Source organism: Nelumbo nucifera, chromosome 6 (assembly GCF_055504915.1).
Source record: "Nelumbo nucifera cultivar China Antique chromosome 6, China Antique-T2T, whole genome shotgun sequence".
Classification (NCBI taxonomy): domain Eukaryota; kingdom Viridiplantae; phylum Streptophyta; class Magnoliopsida; order Proteales; family Nelumbonaceae; genus Nelumbo; species Nelumbo nucifera.
In genome coordinates this window covers 21,107,159-21,132,445 of record NC_142654.1, presented here as the reverse complement: position 1 = coordinate 21,132,445, position 25,287 = coordinate 21,107,159, and the positions used below count along the sequence as shown (strand labels likewise).

General features: G+C 37.6%; 2 protein-coding genes across 3 annotated transcripts in view; both read right to left on the bottom strand.

Moving 5' to 3' along the window:
* LOC104608399 (2-dehydro-3-deoxyphosphooctonate aldolase) overlaps nucleotides 1-20,379 on the bottom strand; it is a 53,304-nt gene extending 32,925 nt beyond the window's left edge. The window contains exons 1-3 of one of the 2 annotated variants that reach the window (XM_010274372.3): nucleotides 19,978-20,379; nucleotides 13,630-13,754; nucleotides 2,132-2,200 (exon numbers count right to left, since the gene is read on the bottom strand). In XM_010274372.3, the coding sequence (XP_010272674.1) occupies nucleotides 2,132-2,167 (36 nt within the window). In that variant the 5' untranslated portion in view covers nucleotides 2,168-2,200; nucleotides 13,630-13,754; nucleotides 19,978-20,379. The remainder of the gene's footprint in view (nucleotides 1-2,131; nucleotides 2,201-13,629; nucleotides 13,755-19,977) is intronic. The other variant, XM_010274371.3, reaches the window with a different exon arrangement.
* Nucleotides 20,380-21,665: 1,286 nt separating this feature from the next.
* LOC104608400 (putative LRR receptor-like serine/threonine-protein kinase At1g53440) lies at nucleotides 21,666-22,840 on the bottom strand. The gene is made up of 2 exons (XM_010274373.3): nucleotides 22,324-22,840; nucleotides 21,666-22,121 (listed from the first exon to the last, which is right to left on the bottom strand). Exons 1-2 carry the CDS (start codon nucleotides 22,501-22,503, stop codon nucleotides 21,759-21,761), a joined length of 543 nt encoding a protein of 180 aa, XP_010272675.3. The 5' UTR covers nucleotides 22,504-22,840; the 3' UTR covers nucleotides 21,666-21,758.
* Between the last annotated feature and the right edge of the window lie 2,447 nt (nucleotides 22,841-25,287).

Here is a 25,287-nt window from a genome sequence, read left to right as displayed (position 1 = left end):
AGTAGAATAGTGGAGGAAGTAATAGACACTATAAAGGTTAAAGTAGCTCATTGGGTAAAATCCTTGCATTGCTTCCAAGATTTCTCAATCACATTCTAATAACCTAGACAAAAATAGCACAGTCTTCAAGAGTGAAAGAGAAAGTAAGGATGGAGTGGAAACCTCCAGAAGGCAACAGGATTAAGCTGAATTTTGATGGGAGCTCCCTTAGAAATCCAGGACTATCAGGTATAGGAAGAGCAATCAGGAAGTCTGAAAGGAGGATATTGGCTTTGTTCTCAGGACCGATTGGCATTGGAAACTCACTAAAAGCTGAATTATTGGCACTGCTACAAGGGCTGAAGCTAGCAAAGCAGCTAGGACTTAGGCATATTGAGGTAGAGGGGGACTCAAGAGTGATCATCTCTTGGCCTACAAACAATAGAATCACTCCGTGGACCTTCAAACATGTGATTAGGGAAGTGGAAAAGATTGCAAAGGAGGTAAAGGCTGGATTCAAATGGATCAGAAGGAATGCAAATGGGTTAGCTGATTATCTTGCCAAACAAGGGGCACTGAGGCAACAACTGTTTTGGGCTGTGCTATAAAGTGGGACAGAAATATGTACTAATTTGGGAACATTATTCCCTTCTACATGTTGTAAAACTTTATTTTAAACCTATTTTAAATAAAACACTTTTACTGATAAAAAAAACGGTCAAAGCTCCCTAAGTTGTGCAAGGGGTATAGATACCCCTATAATTTAACCAAACTAGACTCAATGCCATCTAGCATGAAGTGCACATTTCTCAAGACATTTCACCTAAAAATCAAAATGCCCATGCATTGAGTAAAAATAATGCTAACATGGTTGTTTGCTAAAGTAATTGCCACCTAAAAAATCTAAATCCCCAAGTTGGTGCATTCTGTGCAAAGCCAATGGGAGACTTGTTATCACTTACTAATCTCACATCCAATTGTTACTTGTATTTTGGAATGGTTCTTGTCTTTAGTTTGGTGCAGGTAGACTCTGCCTGTGAAGTGGTTGGGTTGTTCTGTTTGAAAACTTTCACATGACCAAAGAGAAGGAGAATTATGTGGAGATACACAACGACAGCAGTTTTATGGATAGTATGGGAAGAAAGAAATTCAAGAATCTTCAAAGAGAAGGAATGAAGCAAGGCAGCTGTAATTGGATATATCATGGCTAGGGTGATACATCGGATCAAATCTTTGGAAATTGTCAAACCATTCTCATATGATGATCTTTGGAGAAAGTGAGGGGAAGCGGCTGCAATTTCTTCAACGAAAAGAAGATGGTAGTACAAAGGCTATGGGCAACACCTAAGGATGGCTACAAACTTTGATGGGAGAAGTCTTGGAAACCAAGGTCCCTCTAGAGTGGATGGAGTTTTTATGGTGTTATTATGACCATGTTCTCAACCCCATCGGCAATGGGGATTCTACAAAGTCTGAACTCCATCCTATACTCCAAGGAGTGCAAAGGCAAGAGACATGGACTTGGAAAACTAATAATTAAATGTGACTCTGAAGTGGCGGTTGGTTGGTTAAGAGACAATGAGAAAGCAACGTGGGGCTACAAAGAGGAACTAAAAAAGATTAAATGGCCAACAAGGATTCATGTAGCCGACTTCATACAGTTGGCACAAAGCTAGATGAAGGTGATTATTATAATTCATTTGGATATACAATTTGAGTAAGAAATCAAAAAAAAATGCAATATCCTGTGGTTGACATGTTGTATCGATGTTCTTCTACATTAGGGGTGGCAAAACATTACAAAAATTGTTTTACAGCCTTCAGCATCAAAATCTACGATAGTTTTCTTCACCTATTTCCCCAATTAGAAAATGGTATTATCAGAGAAGTTTCATTTTTTCAAAAAAATACAACTTTTGCAATAGTTTCTTCTAGAATGTAAAATAATGTATTGTAACAGATTTTCAAACTCATCTTTCAAAAAGGCAGCATAAATCATTCTAACATTCAATATCATCAACAAACAAATGCAGCTGAGAGTAGAAAGATAATTAATAAATCACCATGAAGAAGCTGCACAGGCTGCACAGGAAAATAAGTGCAAGAAATCAATAGGCTGTAGGACAGGTTAAAAATAGTGGTAGAATTAAACCTTAAGCTGGTTAAACAGCAAAGTGGAGGATTCCATATTTTGATTGCACTTGCCAATCAAAACTCAAGGCTGCAGACATGAAATCAAAGAAAACCATTGAGAAGCACAAATAAATTAAAAATAATAATAATAGCATGTTTTTGAGAAAACATAAAATCTATAATACTAAGGAAATGTACTAAACCAAAATATATTAATCAAATAAGTCATCTGGAAACATTAAATCAACATTATCTTCTAAAGTCAACATATGGGTCTATTCATGAAATTTGCAACTATAAATGGAATTTCCGCTTGTAAGAAAGAAAGAAAAGAAAAGATAGAGAGAAAAGAAAAGAAATCTATCTCCCCCCAGTGATTTAAAAAGTACGCCTAGGCACACAGGCAAAGCGCATTTTAGGGTATGCGCCTCACCTAGGTCCTAGGCGCAGCCCTTTCAAAAGGTGCACGCCTGATGCGCCTTGCGCCTCAGCCCAGGTATGCGCCTTTTTAAAATTTCACGCTTTTTGCCGCTTGCTTCGCTCACTCACCGAAGTTCTGAGAACCCCCTATTTGCTAATGTTGCTCATTCATTCATTTTAATTAAATGTCTTCTTCAAAGGCAATTAAAGTTATAAAATCATTATTTTTTATGTGAGAATTAAGAATTTAAGACCCTAACATGGACTTATTTGGGCTTACCTCGAGGAACGTGGTACAAAGCAGCTCGTAGAATCAAGAATGCAATATGTTTTTTTTATGAATAGGAATGCAATATGTTTTTTTTATGAATAGGAATGCAATATGTTTTGCTTCAAGTAGCTATTTTCCTCAATTGCATTACTTCAAGTAGCTAATGTGATGTAAAACAAGAATGCAATATGTTTTACATCACATTAGCTACTTGAAGTAATGCAATTGAGGAAAAAAAGAGATTGTAAGTTTTACATGCTTGAAAATGCTTTATATGCTTGATTTTATTTTTAAATTTTCATTTGAATACGCTTACATGTTATGTTCATGTATTCTAATTTTAGATAATAGGTTTTTTAAAGCATTTATTTTAAAATTTAAGTTCATATTTCTAATTAAAATTATGTTTAATATTCTTTTTTTATTTTTTGCATTTCTTGAATTTTTTGGCATTTTTTGAATGTTCTGTTCTAATATTTTTTATTTTTTTAGCATTTTTTATTTTTGCGCCTTGCTTCAAAAAGGCACATGCCTCGCCTTGCGCCTTGCACTTTTAAAACAATGTCTCCCCCTCTGGCAGCCATATTTATTTATAGGTTAAGAAACCATGCAAAAGATTGTTCTGCCCCTAATAAGTATGGGACAGTAACATAAAAATGGGACAACCTCTAACAGCACCCCCGTCCACACGCTTCTTAACAGCAATAAAAAAACAAAAGCTACAGGAATGCATCTAGTCTACTAATATGAACTCCGGCAACCAAAGTAATGAACAAAATTGAAGAATTTGTTACAGAGCCTAATTGTTCATGGAAGATTGTTAAGAAATATTCAAAAACAATCAGCAAAATGTCAAAAACCAAACATAATGTTAGTTTGTGAAAGCTAGAAAATATGTCAGATCAAGCAACTCAAGGAGACAAGGACATCATACTGTACAACATCTTCTGAATCTGCAAACAACTTGACAATAGTTTCAGTGGTACCAATGAGGTGAGAAAATAATGGTTGTTTTGGCTTCTCTAGTTGATGCCTAGGTGCCAACTAATTGCTGAAAAAGATAAATTATAAATTTATGATATTGATGCAATCTCATAAATAAGTTAAACAACTATGCAATAAAACAATGATATTTTAGTTTACAGTATTTGTTTTCCAAACATAAAAAAGTTAGGTTGGACAGGTTAAGATAGGGAATTATAGCCTTTGTTTTTCCAAAGAAAGAGTTTGTGGCAAGTCTATAACAGCATGCTACTAATTAGAAGAAAACTTAAAAGAACTCATCCACTGTTTCTCTAATTTTATGTTTTTTTTTTCATTCTATAGACCATAATCCAATCATGTCTCATGACTCTCATCACAAACATTTAAGACAGCAGCATGAATATAACAAAATACAAACATATTCTATATTATTTCAGATAACTATAAATACAAACAAACAAATAAAGCTTTAAAATAACTATGTGGTCTTTTAGTCAACGTAGTTGATGCTTAGTTTTCCTAGGTGAACACATCACAAGTACGGACTCACTAGTTAGTGATGCAGTTAGTCTGACCAGCTGGCCCCAAACTAACTAGTTGATAGACTAGGCAATGATTAGTCAACACTTTGATAACACTGGATAGTCTGATAAAAAACTTTTCTAGGATTAGCTGACAATCCTCCAATTCCTGCAACAACAAACAAAGAACATTGATAGTTTTCTGCAGTGTCCTTTAAGCTATTTGCTTATCAGGTTTTCTTTTAAGGTTTCTGACATCAAATGTTTTGAACACCCGATAGACCCACTAGTACCTTCTCCATTTTTGATACATCAAATACTTTTTCTATCCTACAACGCTAGCATAATGAGTTCAGCAACATTGTTTTTTGAAGTCAAGTGCTTTTGTCATCTGTTCACTGGTAATTCTTAAATCCTTTACTGCTTTGGGTTTCTGTTCCATGGTTATCTTAGATCTCGTTTGGAATCATCCTTTAAGAAAGTTCCTTGCCTTGTCATGATCATGAAAATGGAACAAAGACAAGATTTCATTTTTAATTTATGCCTTCTCAAGAAGTCTCTCTACTACCAAGGCTATGTTTGGGAGTTCTGATTCGAAACAAGTGCTTATTTGGGCAATTATGCACTTATTGATATTTGGGAAATAAGCCTGAAATAAGGGCTCATTTGGGCCCTGTTTGATGATTTAGTGGTTGTTAAAAGAAGTACTTGTTACAGAAGTACTTATTTTAACAACCACTTAAGGATGTTTTGTAACCCCCTTGCCAAATCACTTATTATGTTTTTAAGCACTTATTAGGGTGGGGATGTTTGGTAAACTACTTTCCCCATAAGTGCTTATATTGACACAAATGACAATTTTAGCCCTCACTTCACTCATACATATATACAAGGCTTTTCACATGTTATACTGTACATTTCAACTGAGAGCCTAGATGGACCCCACATCATGACAACTGAGAGCCCACGTGGACCCCACATCATGACAACTAAGAGCCCACATGAACCCACACGTGAATCTCCATGTGGACCCAATTAATAATAATTTCAGGCATTCTCTGCCTTTGACAGCACTGGCCTGAACGCCCTCTATAACAATTTGTGAATTACTTGCTGAAATGACCTTTGAGACAATTCTGCTTCTCGTGTTCTGTATCTGCTTGCTGATAATTAATTGTCAGTGCCACAGAGTAGAACTCCCCCACTGTATCTGTATTGTCACCCTCCAAAACAACGCACTGGTACTTCCAACTTTCCAAGTAATATGGGAAGAGCTTGAGGAGCCATCAGATGATGAAAGAGCCAAGGGAGCTACTGGAATTGGATATCATGGTAACGACAACAGAAATAACAGCTCGAACACTGCAGCAACTGATCAAAATGGATCAGTTTACAACAACCTGACTAACCCAGAGAACGACAAATTAGTAATGGGAATGTCGATGTTGGGAAAGATCGATCATGGAACAGGCCATTCATCACCAGTTAGCAAGACAACTGGAGCCTCCACACAGAATCCTGATTCAGTTATCACAGATGATAAGACGACCCAGCAAATGGAGGTAGTGAATGTATTCTGCTCAAACTTTGTTTTCTGTTGTTATGAGATGACTGACACGCCAATAGGTTCAAGTGGAAGTGACTCAAGTAGATGGAAATGAGTTCTTCCTCAAAGTGTTCTGCGAGCACAGGACTGGTGGGTTTGTGAGGTTGATGGAGGCCATGAATTCTCTAAGACTTGAAGTAACAAACGCCAATGTAACCACTTTCAGAGGCCTGGTTTTAAATGTTTTCAAGGTTGAGGTAAGCTTATATATACTTCTCCTCAATCACCATAAATAAGACCAGAGAGAGAGAGAGGGAATTAATACATGGTCTGTGCGTTTGTATAGCAGAAGAGGGACAATGAAGTGGTTCAAGCAGACCATGTGAAAGAGTTGTTGCTTGAGCCAGCACGCAATTCAGAACCGGTTGCATCATCGGAAAATGGGCTAATGGCGGATTACCACCTCCACTGCCGCCGCTGCTATCTGAGTTCACAGCGCCGCCATCTCCACCTCCACTGAAAACGGCAGAGTTTAGCGCAGCGTAGTAGTTATCATTAGGAGGGACAACTCTGCCTAAATACTTCCTGAAAAAATCTGGGTACTCCCTGATTGCCTCCGATACTGAACAAAAGGTTACACCGGCAGCCCTTAACAAGTCCCAGTGCTGGTGCATGATAGGCAATAGAGGACCAAACGAGCACAATGGGTAAATGAGAAGAATAACTTCAGAAAATAGAAGAAAGTGGCCAAACAAAAGGTCCGCTGGCCACTTTTCCTCACTGCCGATCGTCGCTAGTGGACCTGTAAGTGGGTGCGCCGCTACCTAGAAGATATGTTCGAATGAGAGGAGATGGAGGTATAACCCTTGTGCAGGGGTATTTTAGGTATTACAAGAAAATATTAGGGACTGGTTCGTTCTATTTTTTTGGAGAAGTGCTTCTTCAAGAAGTGCTAAAAAAAAGCCAACTTCAGGTCACTTTTTTAAGAACTACTTATTTCCCACTTTTTTACCACACACATAAAACCACTTAATGTGTGGTCCCAACTCTTAAAAGTACTTCTTATAAGTGTTCTCAAACAGGGGCTAAATTTCCAGCTTTTTTAAGTGCTTATACAATAAATACTTATTCAAATATTTTCTTCCAAAATTATCCCTAGTTGAATTTTAAAATACCACTTATAAAATTATGCCTAGTTGAATTTTATAAATGTACTTTTGTAAAAGTGCTTTCGTAAAAGTACTTTGTTGAGTTGGTCCGAGTTGTTTTTATTTAGTTAGGAAGTTGTTGGGCTTTAGGCCCATTAGTTTATGTTTTTTTAAGTTGTGACTGTTCAGCTATATTAGTAGCCGCCCTACTAAGGGCACCCTTGTAATATCTCAACCTTTAAGTTAAGTATAAATATAATGAAAGGTAGGCGGCTAGGGTTAATTTTACAATCCTGGTTAACTTCCTACTCTTTTCTTCTTCTCCTTTCTTCTCTACTGCTGAAACCTTCATCTTCCCCCTCTTTCCTTTCACAAGAAACTCGACTAAATCTGCAATTAGTGATTTCTACTTGGTATTAGAGTGGGCCGAAGGTTCCTTGAAGTTGTTCACTCATGCAGCCCTAGATCGGCCGACTGCATGGTGATTTAAGAGGCTGATCGAAGCTCTCAGGTAAGCCCAGTTTTTGGATTTTTTTTGGTGGATCTGTGTGCCCTGTAACTGGTCTAGGATTTCTCATCAAAATCAGGAAAAACTGGAGAAAGGGGAACAGTCATGTTTCTGTTAGACTCTTCAATTTTGACCTAGGAAGTGGCGCCCTAATTTTTTAGGGTTCCTTGGAGTTTTTTGTAAGGGGCAATTCAAGTCCTGCCTGATTTGGAGGCTTCTAGAGAGAGCGGCTGCCCCTTCTCTCTCTTCTCCCGTCCCATAGAAAATGAATCTTTTGTGGGAAGAAAGTCTAGAACACCAGAAAGGTGTTGTTGGTTCCAAAAAGTGTTTTGTTTGATCTTGTTGCAAATTTCAATTATTTTCTTTACATTTTTTTAGAAGCATGGAGGGCCACGGAGTTGAAAATAAGCCCGGGAGTGAAATGGGACCAATGAAAGGAGGTGTCGGAGACCCTTTCGGGGCTGGGACCATTACTACAGTTAGGTTGGATGGTGCAAAATACTTAGAATGGTCACAATCTACAAAAATGGCCATCGGTGCTCGTGGGAAATTAGGGTATATCACTAGTGAAGAGGTGAAACCCAAAACTAGCAACTTCCGGTGGGTACAAGAGAATTATATGGTGATGACTTGGTTGTGTAATTCCATGTTTCCCCATATAAGTAAAAATTTTTTATGGGCAAATACAGCTAAGGAAATATGGGATGGGGTTGTAGAAACCTATTCATAGAGGGAGAATGTTGCTAGGGCTTATCAGTTGAGAAATCATATTATTTCTACAAGGCAGAGAGATAGACTTGTTGCAACCTATTTTTCAGCCCTTAAAACCCTGTGGCAGGAGATTGACCATTTAGAGACATTTGCTTGGGAAACCACTAAGGATGCAGCTTCCTATCAGAAACATCTAGAGAAGTATAGGGTGTTTGAATTTCTTACTAGCCTTAATCCTGAGTATGATATTGCAAGCCAGCATCTTCTTTCCAGGGGCAGTGTTACTCTCTCCCAGGCATATGCCTTTATGTCAGGGGAGTGCAGGAGAGATGTGATGATGAAAAACCTAAACAAAGTGGGGATCGGGGTGGCAGTGAAATCAAGAAGATAAAAGAGATTTGATCTGTAACTACTGTAAGAAGCCTAAACACACAAGAGATACTTGCTGGAAGCTTCACCCACATCTTGTGCCGAGTAGATTGAAAAATAAGAAGGGAAATGCACACATGGCAGTTACTGGTGACATTTCGGCCCCTCCTACTACAGCTGCTCTGGAGTTTGTTGCAGTTGCTGCAGTAAGGGCCGAACTTGAGAGGTATGGGCTACTTCTGAACCAGCGGGATACAGCCAGTTCCAGTTCAGCCGCAAGCGGACAGCAAGTGCAGGTGGCACTGGTGGAGTCCACTCTACTTCCTTTGCTCACATAGGTAGTTCACACGTCACTGCAAATTATGCTTCTACTTCAAGTAAGGAGGGACCTCATTGGATTATAGATTTTGGAGCATCAAAGCACATGACCTAGAGCTCTACTATTTTTTCAACTTACCAGCTCTGTTCTGGCAGAGATAGGGTCTCCACAGTTGATGGATCCCATGTTCCTATTGCTAGGAAGGGATCTGTCAAGATTAGTGATTCTATTTCTCTACCCTTTGTCCTTCATGTTCCCAGATTGAGCACTAATTTGTTATTTGTTAGTAGTTTGACTAAGAACCTGAACTGCTCAGTAATTTTTTCTCCTGGTCATTGTATTCTGCAGGATCTGGATTCAAAGATGACGATTGGGAGTAGTCGTGAAGTGAATGGAATCTACCTCCTAGATGTACTTCCTCCTCATCAGAGTCATCATATCAGCAGGGATAGTGAGTCAGGGTCTGTGGGTCAAATTATGCTTTGGCATAATCGTTTGGGCCATTTACCTTTTTCTTCTTTGAGTTTTTTGTTTCCAAAACTTTTTGAATCTATTAGTTTATCAAGTCTAGAGTGTGAAGGTTGTCAACTTGGAAAGCATTGTAGACATTCATTTAAACCTAGTAATAAAAGATGTTCTTCTTTTGATGTTATTCATTTGGATGTGTGGGGCTCTTACCATGTTCCTTCTATGGGAGGCTATCGATATTTTCTCTTATTTGTGGATGATTTCTCACGATACTCTTGGATTTACCTGATAAGATCCCACGATAAAGTACCATCCTAGGTGAGGCAATTTCATCAAATGGTACTAACACAGTTTGGAACAAGAATAAATGTGTAAAGATCCGACAATGCCAGGGAATATTTTGAAAGACACCTTGCCTTATATCTGTTAGAATATGGTGTTGTCCATCAGAGCAGTTGTCCCTACAGTCCACAGCAGAATGGTGTTGTAGAAAGGAAGAACAGACACATTGTTGAGATTGCAAGAAGCATGATGATCACATCTACAATTCCAATTCGGTTTTGGGGTGATGCAGTTCTCACAATAGTATATCTGATTAATAGGGTGCCCTCTCGTATACTTGGATTCAGCACCCCATTCAGTCTCCTTTTTCCTCAGGGGGAGATGTTTCATATTCCTCTCAGGGTGTTTGGGTGTGTTTGCTTTGCACATATCCTTGGTCCTCACCGCTGGAAGCTTGATCCCAAGGCAAAGAAGTGTCTTCCTTGGATATGCAGAGAATCAGAAAGTAAAATGAAAAGTTGTCAGTTTTATTGCAGGAAGGACAAGGTCCAAAACCAAAGAAGCACGAGAAAGGTTAAAGTTCCAGAAAAAAAATTGAGCATGGTTGAATACCAATCTTGCTCAGAAAGGTCATGATTTGAAATTTTCTGTTGTTACTACCAACAATTCTTATTTATCAATTAAGTATAGGTACTACTTAGACCATGTTTGGGAGTGTTTAAGTTAATAATAAGTGCTTAAAACAAGTACTTATTCAAATAAGCACTTATTTGCATTTGGCGCATTTGGTAGTTTTTTTCTGCAATAAGCACTTAAATAAGTATTTGTGACTATTTTGTCCTTCATTTTCTTTCAAATTTTCAAAATATATACCCTTACGAAAGTACTTTTATTAAAATACTTTTATAAAAACACTTTTGTGAAAGTAATTTTATGAAAGCACTTTTATAAAAGTACTTTTACGAAAGCACTACTTTTATAAAAGTAAGTAAAAATCACTAATTGCAGATTTAGTCGAGTTCCTTGTGAAAGAAAAGAGGGGGAAGATGAAGATTTCAGCAATAGAGAAAAAAGGAGAAGAAAAGAGTAGGAAGCCAACCAAGATTGTAAAATAAACCCTAGCCGCCTACCTCTCATTATATTTATACTTAACTTAAAGGATGAGATATTACAAGGATGCCCTTAGTAGGGCGACTAGTAATATAGCTGAACAGTCACAATTTAAAAAAACATAAACTAATGGGCCTAAAGCCCAACAACTTCCTAACTAAATAAAAACAACTCGGACCAACTCAACACTCCCCCTCAAGTTGGGAGTAAATGCCACACATTCCCAACTTGCGTAGATCATGCTCCAACTTGTTCTTTGCAACACCTTTTGTGAGAACATCAACGAACTGTAGATCAGAAGCAATGTATGGAAGACAAACTTCTCCAGAAGTTGCCCTTTCTCTGATAAAATGTTTATCCACTTCAATGTGCTTAGTTCGGTCATGTTGGACTAGGTTATGGGCAATGTTAATTGCTGCCTGGTTATCACAGTATAGCATCATAGGTTCTTCTGCTTGTACACCAATTTCTTCTAACAGGGAACGGATCTAGAGAAGTTCTGAAACTCCATGTGCCATGGCCCTGTATTTGGCTTCAACACTTGATCTTGCCACCATTGTTTGTTTCTTAATCTTCCATGAGACAAGGTTACCCCCAACAAGGGTGCACACTCCTGAAGTTGATCTCCTGTCATCAAGGCATCCTGCCCAATTTGCATCTGTATAAGCCTCTAGTTTCAACTGTCCATGACCAGTAAACAATATGCCTCTGCCCGAGTGTCCCTCCATATAAGCAAGAATCCTGTCAACTGCCTCCCAATGCTGGACTCGTGGAGCATGCATGTATTGACTTACTAGACTTACTGTATAGGAAATGTCTGGTCTTGTCATACACAAGTATAGCAGCCGACCCACAAGTCTCTGATATCTCCCAATGTCCTTTACTAGTTCACCTTCTGATGTATTGATTTTATGGTTCTGATCAATAGGGGTGTTGATTGCCTTTGTTCCAAGCTTCCCCGTCTCTTGAAGAAGATCCAAAACATACTTCCTTTGAGAGATAAAAATTCTATGTTTTGATCTTGCAACTTCAATGCCTATGAAATATCTCAGTTCTCTAAGATCCTTAATTTCAAATTCTTTATGTAGGTCCTATTCAGACCATCAATCTCACTCAAATCATTCCCAGTGATAACAATATCATCCACTAAACAATTAGGACTGCCACCAAAGATCCCCTTCACTTCACAAACAAGGTGTGATCATATTGAGTCTGAGTGTAGCCAAAAGCAATCAAGGCCTTTCTGAATCTGTCAAACCATGCTCTAGGAGATTGTTTCAAGCCATAAAGTGACTTCTTAAGCCTGCATACCTTTCCCTTTTCAATATCATTGTAAAATCCAACAAGAAGATCCATATACACTTCTTCTTGCAGATCCCCATTTAAAAAAGCATTCTTCACATCAAGTTGAAACAAGGACCAAGAGTATGAGGCAGCAAGAGAAAGAAGTATCCGAATAGAGGTCATCTTTGCAACTGGTGCAAATGTCTCTAAGTAATCAATGCCATAGATCTATGTGTACCCTTTTGCAACAAGTCTTGCCTTGTACCTTTTTATACTTCCATCTGCCTTGTATTTTACTGTGAAAACCCATCTGCATCCAACTGTCTCCTTGCCTTCTGGTAGATCCACAATGTCCCATGTCTGATTCTTAATCAAAGTTGCCATCTCTTCCTACATGGTTGTCTTCCACTCAGGTTTGGAGAAAGCCTCACTAACACCCTTGGTATAGACACTGAATCAAGAGAAGAAAGAAAACATTGTACCTGGTTCAAAACTGCTACTCTAATTAACCGTTACCTCCATTTTATCTTTCCTTTTTTGGACTTCAACAAGCATTTTTGACAAGATCACCACCTTAAAGGATACATAATGCTGGTAGTCACTACCTTAGCCCAATCAAGCATATTATATTTCATAAGAGAAGGAGCAAACCTATCCTATGCCAAATCTAAAGTTTAACCCAAAATAGAGTAAATTTACAACTCTTAATGGGTTTTTATTGGTAAATTATACATGGAGTTTAGAATACATTACCCCTCCCCCATTCAAACATGACAACTAATCAGACAATTTTATCTGAGTTTGAGTGAAAGAACGAAAGAGATGGTCCATGTTGTATATCAAGACTGCTTATACTCAAACTTGGATTGTCCATAATAATAAAATGAAGAGGAACTTAACAAAGAATAGCAATAATTCTAGTGAATAAGATCGATAACGACAAAAAAAGAGATTAACATCGAAACTAAGAGAATGGTAGTTATACTACAAACTCAGTTAAACAAACACAAATCAACCAAGAAAGCAAATATCAAAACCTTACCTGAACAACTTAAAGAACAAACTAAGATACAACCTTGAAAAAATACTCTCTAAGGCTGAAATTTAATGTGAGAATTTTAACTAATAATTAGTAAAACAAATCAGTCATAGTAAGCTACCAATAACCAAACAACCTAACATCTGGATACCACAAATCATGAATTAGCACACACTTATCAAACAATGTAAGATAATTAACAACTTAATCAAATAAACAAAAATTATATAAGTAACTATCACAAAACAAAATAATACTAAAAGAAAGCTTCATCAATATAAATCAAATTCAGTTTAGTGGACTTCCCTATAGCTAGCTGCCAATTAGGAATACTTTAAATTTTGGCTAGGAATTGCATTGAACACATTAAAGTCCATTAATAGACTGCAATCCTGGTGAACTCCATCTCTCCACTCTCAATCAGCGATTAATAGATCTTATAACAACTCACTCAAAGAAAGGTGAAATACAAATAAAAAAAGAAACAATTGAACCATAAAATACATCATAAAGAAGCAATATGGACCCAACACATACCACCATGAATTAACTTGGTGGATTTCGAAGAAGTCCCGGACAAGAAATCCTCTCTCTCGATAAGCTCAATGCAAAGTCCCCTCAACACGACATCCAATGCTACTCCACACCCTGTTACGCCATCACTGACAACAAGAACAACAAGAGGATTAATAGAGATGGCTACCATCAAAGAAAATTCTTGGACTTCCTACGAAGGTACAACAACGTCCATCTCATTGATCTTCTTCTTAATATAGATGGCTACCATCAAAGAAAATTCTTGGACTTCCCACAAAAGGTACAACAACGTCCATCTCATTGATTTTCTTCTGAATGTTTGTTGATATCCACGGTCATTCATTCATAGGCAGAGTTGGGTCCCAAAGACTTAGTGCACTGTAAGCTCCAATGGCGGCTACTATAGTAGTGTCAAAGCTCTTCAATTAAGCAGGTGTAGCCATAAAGGCAAATTCTTCAGATTTTCAAGTTTGCATCTATAGGAAATTCATAGTATGAGTGGTTTAAGAGGAGCACATTAACGATGCTGGTTGTGGTTTTAGGAGTTTTGTCACCTACCTCTTCTCCTCTTTCCCATCATCACCTAGTCTCAAAGGTAAAGTAAAATTTGGTGAAAAACAATGAGAAGACTACAATAAGCCTAAAGAAGAGAAACCAATCTAAGGAGCTCCAAGCACAAATTTTCATGATCTAATTATTGGAAACCTTGCCCCTTGCAACATCGTTACATGTTAGGGATTAATGGGGTTCCAATTTAGGGCTGGAGTTGCACCAACGACTAGGGCTGCAACTTGAGAGAGAGAGAGAGAGAGAGCACCTCTAGTGGATCCGACAATGGCAATATGCATCAGCAGCAGCTTGGAGGGGCAAATCTATTCAAAACAGAGAAAGGGTGAAAACAGAAAGTGTAAAACACTTTCTCCAATATGTTTCTTAAATAATTAAACCAAAATTCCAATTGAACCGGTTAGACCCAATTTACCCCCCAAAACTGCTGCCTTGCTTTTTATTTTCTTTAGTTCAAACTTCTATCGGCGGGTCTGAAAGATCACCGCCTTAGACACACCTGAACCAGCGATATCAAATACCGCCGCATTGCCCAGTTTTCTTGTAATGTAGGTTGTTCAGCTTACTAAGCATGATTATGCTTGCAGCCCACGTTGTGTTTGGTTGATGCCCTTGCCATTGGGCTTAGGCAGTTAGGCTTACATCTTACCTAGACCAGGCCTATATACTAGTCCAAAGTCGCCAGACACACTATTAGTGAGTTCACATCCGTTGCCACCATAGTTGCAGCATTTTTCTTGTGACCCTCCAATAAAATATATACATAATGCCCAATGGAGATCTTGCCCATACTTTAATGGAGGTCGCATGAAAATGCTGCAATGGTTGCAGAAACAATTGTGAATACTATAGTAGTTTAGAATGCTTAGCTTCTAGTCTAGGCTTTGGGTGTAATGGAAGGAGATTCCCTAGTGGGTTTAGGAATTAAATGGTTTGTATGTAAAGTATCACCATGCCTAGAGGCAAGCATGATCACCAACCTGGCTAGCTAGGGCCTTTAAATCATTCTTAGTTGTTCATTTGTTTGTTTGACCACAGTGCTTCAACCTTGTTTCTTGCTTCAGAACTAATATTTATTTTTCCATTCCAGCTCTATATATGAAACCAGACCTTAAGCCCAGATAAATTACTATTGGAAACAAAAAGATCCAAAAGAGTAAGAACATAATGACGTTGATCAGCAATAGATGTAAAGGAGGAGAGGATTCGACACCCACCAAATTTTGGCGTCGTTGTCGGGGATTGGTGTCCTTAATAAGATTTATTTCCTTTTGATTAGTTTATACCTCGTTCTTCTCGTGTAGGTGAACTCCAATACGATCCCAAGATCGAAAACACAGTTCCCCGGTTAAGGAAGGAAGCCAAGCAACGTCGCAACCAATCGGCATCGCTCCCATCTCCTGGGGTGAAGTCGGCAGCAGACCTCGTCGAGTCATCTAACAGCTCTGAAGAAGAAGTCATGGCCAACATCGACAAAAGAACTCTTAGAGAGCTAACTGCATCGGATCTGAGTCAACATCGACTAAAGAACTCTTGTTAACCTAGTAATGAGGTCTTTAGTCGATGTTGGCCATGACTTCTTCTTCAGAGTTGTTAGATGACTCGACGAGGTCTGTTGTCGAATTCACCCCAGGAGATGGGAGCGGTGCCGATTGGATACGACGTTGCTTAGCTTCTTTCCTCAACCAGCGAACTGTGTTTTCGATCTTGGGATCGTATTGGAGTTCACCCACACGAGGAGGCATAAACCAAGCAAAAGGAAATAAATCTTATTTAGGACACCAATCCCCGACAACGACGCCAAAATTTGGTGGGTGTCGAATCCAACCAAAAATAAAAGTCCTGCTCGGATTAAATATTTTTGTATATAGTGATGAGCAAGGTCGCCTCCATAGGGATTGGGTTGATTTATATCCAAGAAAACGAAATAGAGGGTTGTTATAAAAATAAGGAAAATAAAATAAAATAAAGTAAAGATAAATTCGATAGAGGGCAGCATCCGGTTGAAAGGATAAGTTCAACCTTGATTCTTACAATTAATCATCGATGCAAAAATGAATTCAAGTGCTTATGAGTAAATTGGTTATAGCTACTAACAAGCTTTAATAGTCAATCTGTACTTGTATTTTCGGCAATCAAAACAAGCTCTTTGATTGCTTCTCTTATTAATAGACAGCCCTAAACAAGCTCTTAGGGTTTAATCTATTAATAGCATTAAGAATTAGAGAGACCCAATTCTGGTCAGCGAACACACAAGCTCGGTTCGTTTAAACCAAATTATATATCTTCATAACATGAACCGAAAACTTGTCCATAATCGGTTTATGTTATTTGCCACAAAGATTAAATCTAACAAACATATACAAATTTGATGATCTAATCGGCAATAGGTTATTTTATCGATTGAACAATGGATCCTGTTGCTCAATCAAAAAAATAATCTTAAACAAGAAATCGCAGAAAATATATAAATATTCATAAACAATGAACTGAAATAAAATCAATTAGATCTTACAATTTTGTAAAACCAAGACTTACTTAACCTTCAACCAGAAAATAAAAGCTAATCGAACTTCATGGAGAGATCGCAGCTTCCAAATGAGGAGGACATCTTCTACTTCCTTCCTTCTTTTTCTTCTTGCTTGATTGAGTGATTCTCGATTGCTAGTCCACCCCCCTTTATATAGCCTTAGGGGGAGGGGTTGTTTCCAATACCTCTTAGGAGTTCTTTCTCAAAATAGAAAGTCCAATTTCTTAATGGGATAATGCTTAATTCAGATCTAATCTTATCCTTATCTCTAAATAGAAATTCTTAACTAAGATGGACTTCGACTTTCTTTCTTGTTTTTCTTCTCTTCTTTTCTTTTCTCTCCGCTTCCCCAGGAGAAGCCTACAAAATCTCCTAAAATTTCTCTCTAGATAATAGTCTTCAAGTCTGACTTATCAAGAAAAATATTAAAAATAAGATAAAACAAAGTTCTAATGCAAGTGGGAGAGTGGTAATTTCCGCATATGAAAACTTGTAGGTTAAAGAACGTTTCCAGCACGTTAGCAGTGCGGTTGTAGCTACTTCAGACCCGATTTCAACTTCGATGCAGTCAGTATCTATCAAAACTCAAAACATGAAAGTTGTGGAGCTTTTCCTTATCGTTCCAACGCATCTTGAATCATCTCAATCGGAGTTCGGATGAGAAAATTATGCCCAAATTACGACGCGGTGCCGAAACTGTCCAGAATTGCCCGATTAGCTTCGTTTTTCACTTAATGCCTCCATTTGTGCCCTCCAACTCAATCGAATCCTACTAAGATTGATGGGGCTCACTTCTTGTATGCTGAAATCGTATTGGTCTTCTTCCAACGTGTTGGGGCTTTGCTACAAGCTCCTTTCAGCTCGCTTTCCCAAATTGCTATTTTCTAAATGAAACACAATATAATCCATTAATTAGCTTACTAATTAAATAAGAAAAAATACAAATAATATGGAAATTACGCACACTATCAAATCCTTCTATTTCGTTTTCTTGGAAATAAATCAGCCCAATCCCTGTGGAGACGACCTTGCTCATCACTATATACAAAAATATTTAATCCGAGCACGACTTTTATTTTTGGTTGGATTCGACACCCACCAGTTTTACCTTAGCATTTACAGGAGATTAGATCTGTTGGCACCTTGCTTCAACGAAGTGGTGGTGGCTGTCAGGTAACAGGAGTACCACATGCTTCAATGCAACGGCAGTAGCATCACGGTGGTGGCATCTACCAGTGAAAGGTGGGGAACTAGAGCCGAGAAGGAAAGGGAAACAGTGTGTGTAGGAAGAGGGAGGAGAAGAGGAAGGTGTTTTGTTCAAAGAGCCCCTTTAGCTTTTAAGTTATGATTTCCTAAAACATAAAAATAATAAACGATATTCTCACATGATTAAGAGGATCAAACATGTGGAATAAACAGCCGTTAAAATGGTTAAACATCCATCAAATGCAGCTACTCCTAATTCAAAGGATAGAGAGTGGACAAATGCACAAAGTTTGTGCACAGCTAGCGGTGAGTAACAGAGGAAGGAAGATTGGGAGATAATATATTAATCCAAAAGACAAAAACAAAGAAAGAACCTACAAGTTTATTGTTCACTAACCTCATAAAGAGACAGAGAGAAAGGCTTCAAACAGAACCTTCTTCATGGATTCAACTGAGAATGGGTAGTTAGAGAGCAGAGAGTATAGTGTAGAAGCACGGGGAAATGAGAAATAGTGGCGATCAACTAGTTGTTGCATAGCAAATGAAAAGAGAATGAAAGATGTTGCCTCCCTGTCAATAGGGATGGACACAAACCAAGCTTTTCATGAGCTATTCGAGCTTGGATCATGAAAAGCTCAACTCCACTCGGTTTAAACGGTGCTTTGAGCCAAGCACAAGCCCAATATGTAGGCGCATTTGCTAATCAAGCCATGCTTAAGCCTAATGAAGCTTTGACTCATGAGGCTCGCGAGTCTAATCGAGCTTATATTATATAATAATAACTTTAAATTTTTTTATATATCATAGCAAATATTTTTTATATGTATAATAAGAAATAATTTATATATATATAATTTTTTATTTTTATATGAAGCTTGTCTCACTATCGAGCTCAAGCTGAGCCAAGCTCAAACATACAAGCTTTTTAGTTAAGCTGAATTAGAACTCATGTCTCTAACTCAAGTCGAACTCAAGCCCAAACTCGAGCCTGATTTGTTTTGCCAAGCCAAGCTCGAATAGTCAGATATTCAGCTTGGATCAGCTCAAATCCATCCTTACATGCAAATATAACAAATAATGTAACCAAAAACAGTTCAGTAGGGATGTGAACGGGTCAGATTCAATATGGGTTCCCCCCTCACCCTAATCCGACCCTCTACCACTTTCACCAAAACCTGATCCATAGTCTTTCAATTCTATCCTTTACAGCACATTTTCTAAACATAATAACATTATTGGAATTTCCCAATTCAGTTGATGGCTCCAAGTCCAAGGCCTCACTTCATCCAATGCAAAGAAAGAAAAACTAAAACAAATATGAAAAGAAAAAACTAAAAATTTTGCCGTGTTTGGTTTGAAAGAAAAGGTAGGGAAATATATACCAGACTAGCAGTTTTCCCTACCTTCTCTTTCTAACCAAACGCAATCTTAAAGTTATTGGTTAGAAACAATGTTTAGAGAACCGTACCGAGCATAAAAGGGATACTGGGAGAGGTTCACATTCACAGATCAAAGGTCCAATTGGGGTCAAATCGGATATAAAACCATGATGACGTAATAAGTAATACAAACAACATTTCAAACCTTCAATGTTTAGTTCAACAAAATTAACTATGTATACTTTATTTCAATATCTAACTAAAATTAAGAAAAGAATCTTAGCAATCACACAAGTATTCAATAATCTGAATTCAATAATTAAAAATTTATAATGGCATTCTACAAACAATTTTAAACTTTGTCATTCAACAATTTTAGAATTAGAACATATATACAATCAATTTTAAAAGTTGCACTTGCATACAAACAATTTTAAATTTTAAAAGCTGCATACAAATAATTTTTAAATGGCATTCTACAAACAATTTTAGATTTGTTTTATCCAAATCTAAACCGAAACTTTAACACAAACAATTTTAAATTTTTAAGACCACAGTTTGTTGTTGAACATCCCATATTTCTCCGAATTAGATATTAATGATTTTAAAATTAAAAAACACAAAACAGAGAATAATGGGTGAAAAAATGGTGTTGCCGCCACTAACCTTTAGTGAGATACCCAAGCTAGCCTCCACGAATGGAAAGAGTAGCCTCTTTACACTGCAACGAGTGAGACACAGAAGCCCAGGGTAACCGCTGACCTTCACTTGGCGTGGATATCGCAAGCCTGGGTGGTTAAACAGAGCATTTGACGGTGGAGACACAATAACGGAATGGAAAAAGGAGGAGGAGAAAGAGGAGGGAGAGAAGGAGAGATGACCCACAGCTCGCAGGTTACCGTGAGGACAGACAATAAGGTGAGACACAGAAGACCGAAGAAGAAGAAGAAGAAGAAGAAGGGAGAGAGAAGTTTATCAAAAAAAGAAAAGAAGGGAGAGAGAAAGAGAACAGTGGCGACGGCGGTTTCGAGTTTTAGAACATGGAAAGAAGACAAAGTGAAAACTGAAAAAATGAGGGTTTTGTACTTTGGGCTTTAGAAGTTTTAGGGTCCGTTTGGTTAAGGTCGGGATAGGAATCGGAATGGAATCGAAATCGAAATCGAAATCTCTTAAAATCAGAATTGGAAACGCTTATTCCTAATGCCTGTTTTGTATTATTATTGTTATATTATTTTTACATTATTGTTAATTTACTAATAAAATAACATATTATTGTCTTGTTATTATTTTATCAATATTTTTATTACAAGTTTGTTAATATTGTACTATTATTTTATTAGTATTTAATAATTGATATTTAGTATATTATTATTATTATTATTATTATTATTAGGGATTGAGTTTTTTTTATTTGTTAGGAGTTCTTTACCTAAGAAACTTTGGAATAGGAATCCCATGTCTGCCCCACAACGCCCTATAACACATCCTCACCGTGTATTGGGAACATTCCTGATGATGGTACTAGTCGGAGATGTTCTCAATACAAAGCGGGGATGTGCTATGGGGTGTTGTGGGGCAGCTCCTTGTGGGGCAGAGATATGATCTCGTCAAAGGGGGGCTTGAAATGGCCATTCCCCCATACAGGGTGAGGGGAATCCCATTCCACCAAGAATGAAAATCGGAATGCCATTTTAGGGTATGACCAAACCAACCAGGGGATCAGTCATGGTTCAACCGACCCAACCATCCAATACAGTCTGGTTTTCTAAACATTGATTAGAAATCAATATTGGCAATAATATGTTATAGGAGCATGGTTTTGAAAACCAAACCAGAAACTGAACCACTTTGACCACAATTCTAGGGTCAAATGGGTTCAACCATCTGGTCCAAACCTCGATTGGATGGTTTTGGGATCCGAAACCAAAACCAAAGCCATGATCCATTCCTGGGTCAACCAGTGCAGCCATCTAATCCGGTCCAATTTTCAAAACCATGTATATGAGCTTCATGATCTGATGGGTTTGGGATTATGAAATCTGAACCCAATTCAGGTTGGGGCATCTAAACCCTAACCCACACTACACCTAAATAAACCTGATCCCAATCCACCAGGTTTACCGTTTTAACCACCCGACCCATCTCGTGTTATTTTTCATGGGAGATGTTCTCAATACACGGTCGAATGTGACTGTGAGATCGGTGTAAGGAGCAAATCCCAATTCCCAACTGACCCACCACACAAACATCAACAAACAACCAGGCAATCTCATCACGTATTCATATATACATTCAACTTATAATTTTATAAATGAAAGTTGTGAACAATTAAACTTCGAAAAGAAAAAAAAAAAAAGGCTATGAACAAGCTCTCTCTCTCTCTCTATCACAGACACATACTTTTTGTTTGAATTAGTTTCAGTGGCATCACGCAGAAGTCTGTTCTCTTATTTGCCCTGGGAAGACAGAGAGGAATCAATCCATGGTCCCTCCATCGACATGCTCTTCTGCATCTGACCTTCATGAGATGTGATTGAGATGTATGATTGGCTGTCATGGGAGAGCTTCTCAAAGGCCTTAAATCTCAACTCTTCATCTGCTGAGCGCCGCTTGACGAGTGGAGCTTGGATGGCAATTTTACCTTCTATCATGCTTACTACGGCAGACATGGCTGGCCTGAGGGTAGGAGATGGATTGGTGCATAAGAGAGCCAAATTGAGCATTCTTAATGCCTCTTCTTTAGAATAGTTTGATTCAAGGATGGGATCAACAAGCTCCAAGAGATTCCCCTGCTCTTCTAACACATATGTCTGTAGTTCCATAAAAGAAGACGCTATATTTTAATCTCATCAAAATTTTCAAACCATCAAAGTGCATATGAATTTGTTAGTCTGATGCTATACTGGTAGATATATGTGCATAACCAATTAACAAGCAACAGTTTCCAAGTTCTAGGTTCTTGACTAGTAAAAATAAATTGCTCCATGAAGAACTGCAAAATGCTCAGCTTACCCAATCAAGAAGATAAACGAAATCCTCCTTTGGCCTATAACTTGTGTTGCTCTTTCCGCTGACTATCTCTAACAACACAACTCCAAAGCTGTAAACGTCTGCTTTGTCAGTCAAATAACCCCTCATAGCATATTCTGGAGCCATATATCCTCTACGGGAGAAAAAAAGGAAGTGTGTCATATTATTGCAAACTTAATCCAGATAAAGATGTCTGAATCTTAGACACAACAATTCCTCGACCCTGCATAGTCAAAAGTTTGCAACTTGCCCCTAGGAGAGATTTGCTTAAGCAACAAGCTACTGAGATCAGTGATTTGGTTTGTTCCACCCAATTGGTCAGTTTAGCAAAGTTCTCCAAGCTAGCCTATATATTGTTTCTTTCTTAACATGTGCAAGTTCTTTGTTTCTTTTTACTCTCGTTGTCCTACTGACATTTTAAAACTGATTATGTAAATATATTATTAAGTTGCAAACTTTCTTTGTTCATCTTTCAATAAAAGGATTGATGTTCTTCTAGAGGCACTCATCTATTTCTAATCCTGTTTCTTGAGATAATACATTAATACTATATGGATGGAAAAACACCTCTTGGTATGTAGGACTGCTTGCTCTGATGTCAACTGATATAGGACTTAAATGATCAAGAGATGAGTTTAAATTTGTCAAGTTTCAATTAGGGAAAATAGGTCTAGGGTTACCAAGTTTGGCATGGTCCAGAATACATCTTGGACAAAAGGATGGAAATTGTAGGATTGGGAGTCAAATAAAAAAAAGTAAGGAATATAGGGTTCTAGGTAGAATTTTGGGATGATATTTAGAGAAATGAAAGGGTGTAAGGATATATGGGGGCATCCAAATATGTGAGGGATTGAAGTTTGTTTGGCTCACTCACCTAGATCATTTCCAGTCCTTAGGGAATGTTGAATGATCATCTTTTGATGAGAAACTTCTAGCTGTTTATGGATTTAAAGATTTCTTGAAAGATTAAGAAAGAAAATGGAGGGAGAAAGGAGAGCTAAAGTTCATAATCACTTAATGAGGTACCTAGAATCACTCTAGGGCATAGTTCTCAAGGCGACGCCTAGCCAACAAGGCGCCCATTGAGGCTCGCCTTGCCTAATCACCAAGCAGTTTTTTACTTCCTAATATAAAATACTTTTTTATTCATTCTTTTTTGAGATTATAATTATAAAATAGACATAATTAAACTAAAATAATCATTCTTGTGTTTATATACTAATTTCTTTTTATTATTTTCTCATTTATTAGGGTTTAATCAACACAAACATTGCTAAATGTTGTATTGAACCCTCAAAGGCTTCAGAACCCGAACCAATAAGTAAGGAAGAACTTAAAATTTTATCTAGTCAGAACATTTTATTCTTCCATATATTCTTTAGAACCTGAACCAATAATCATTACTTTTTCTTTTCTTCTTTTCCTATAACAAAAATAAGGGTTCATCCCCTATGTTTTTTGAATTTTATTTTCCTTCTTCTTTTTCTTCTCATGAATATGTTGACTTTCTATACTTTAATATGAACTTTATACTTTTCTTATGAAAATTATGAATAATTATTAAGGAAATATGGTTATGGTACCTAAGAAACTACCATAGGATCTATGTTCCCAACATAAAAAAAAAAAATCCACTGCCTAGGAAACTAGGCGACAAGGCGCCCCCTGTCACCTAGCCTCGCCTTGGTGCCTTGAAAACTATGCTCTAGGGCATGAGAACCACTCACCACAAATAACATAAGCCTTATGATCTCAAACAATCTTCATATCAGATCCACACTTTTGCAATTTAGGCATATATATAGACATTATAGGGGTAGCAAATCCTACTAGAACTAGGAAAAACTGAAATTAAATAGTTGCCACTAATAAGAAAACTAAATAACTTCTAAACTACTTAACCATTAATTCTGAAATTTTAAATACATTATTGGTCTATTTTCTAGGCCAATAGGTGAAGGAGATTTATTAAGGGCTGAGTTCTTGGCTATGATGGAATGAGTGCAAAGAGCAAAGGAAATGAACATCAGTAAATTGATTATAGAAGGAGATTCAAAGCTGGTGGTGGGATGACTGCAAAAGGAAGAATCTGGACTGTGGACTTATATAAAGGAAAGGAAGAATCTGGAGCTTGTAGCATAGCCCCAACACGTTGGAAGAAGACCAATACGATTTCAGCATACAAGAAGTGGGCCCCATCAATCCTAGTAGGATTCGGCTGAGTTGGAGGGCACAAATGGAGACGTTAAGTGAAAACGAAGCTAATCGGGCAATTCTGGACAATTTCGACACCGCATCGTAATTTGGGCATAACTCTTTTATCCGAACTCCGATTAAGATGATTCAAGATGCGGAACGATAAGGAAAAGCTCTACAACTTTCATGTTTTGAGTTTTGATAGATACTGATTGCATCGAAGTTGAAATCAGGTCCGAAGTAGCTACAATCGCACTGCTAACGTGTTGGAAACATTCTTTAACCTACAAGTTTTCATATGCGGAAATCACCACTCTCCCACTTGCATTAGAACTTTGTTTTATCTTATTTTTCTTGATAAGTAAGACTTGGAGACTATTATCTAAAGAGAAATTTTAGGAGATTTTGTAGGCTTCTTTTGGGGAAGTGGAGAGAAAAGAAAAGAAGTGAAGAAAAACAAGAAAGAAAGTCAAAGTCCATCTTAATTAAGAATTTCTATTTAGAAATAAGGATAAGATTAGATTTGAATTAAGCATTATCCCATTAGGAAATTGGACTTTCTATTTTGAGAAAGAACTCCTAAGAGGTATTGGAAACAACCCCCCCCCCCCTTTAAGGCTATATAAAGGGGGGTGGACTAGCAATCAGAAATCACTCAATCAAGCAAAGAAGAAATGAAGAAAGGAAGCAGAAGACGTCCTCTTCATCTGGAAGTTGCGATCTCTCCATGAATTTCGATTAGCTTTTATT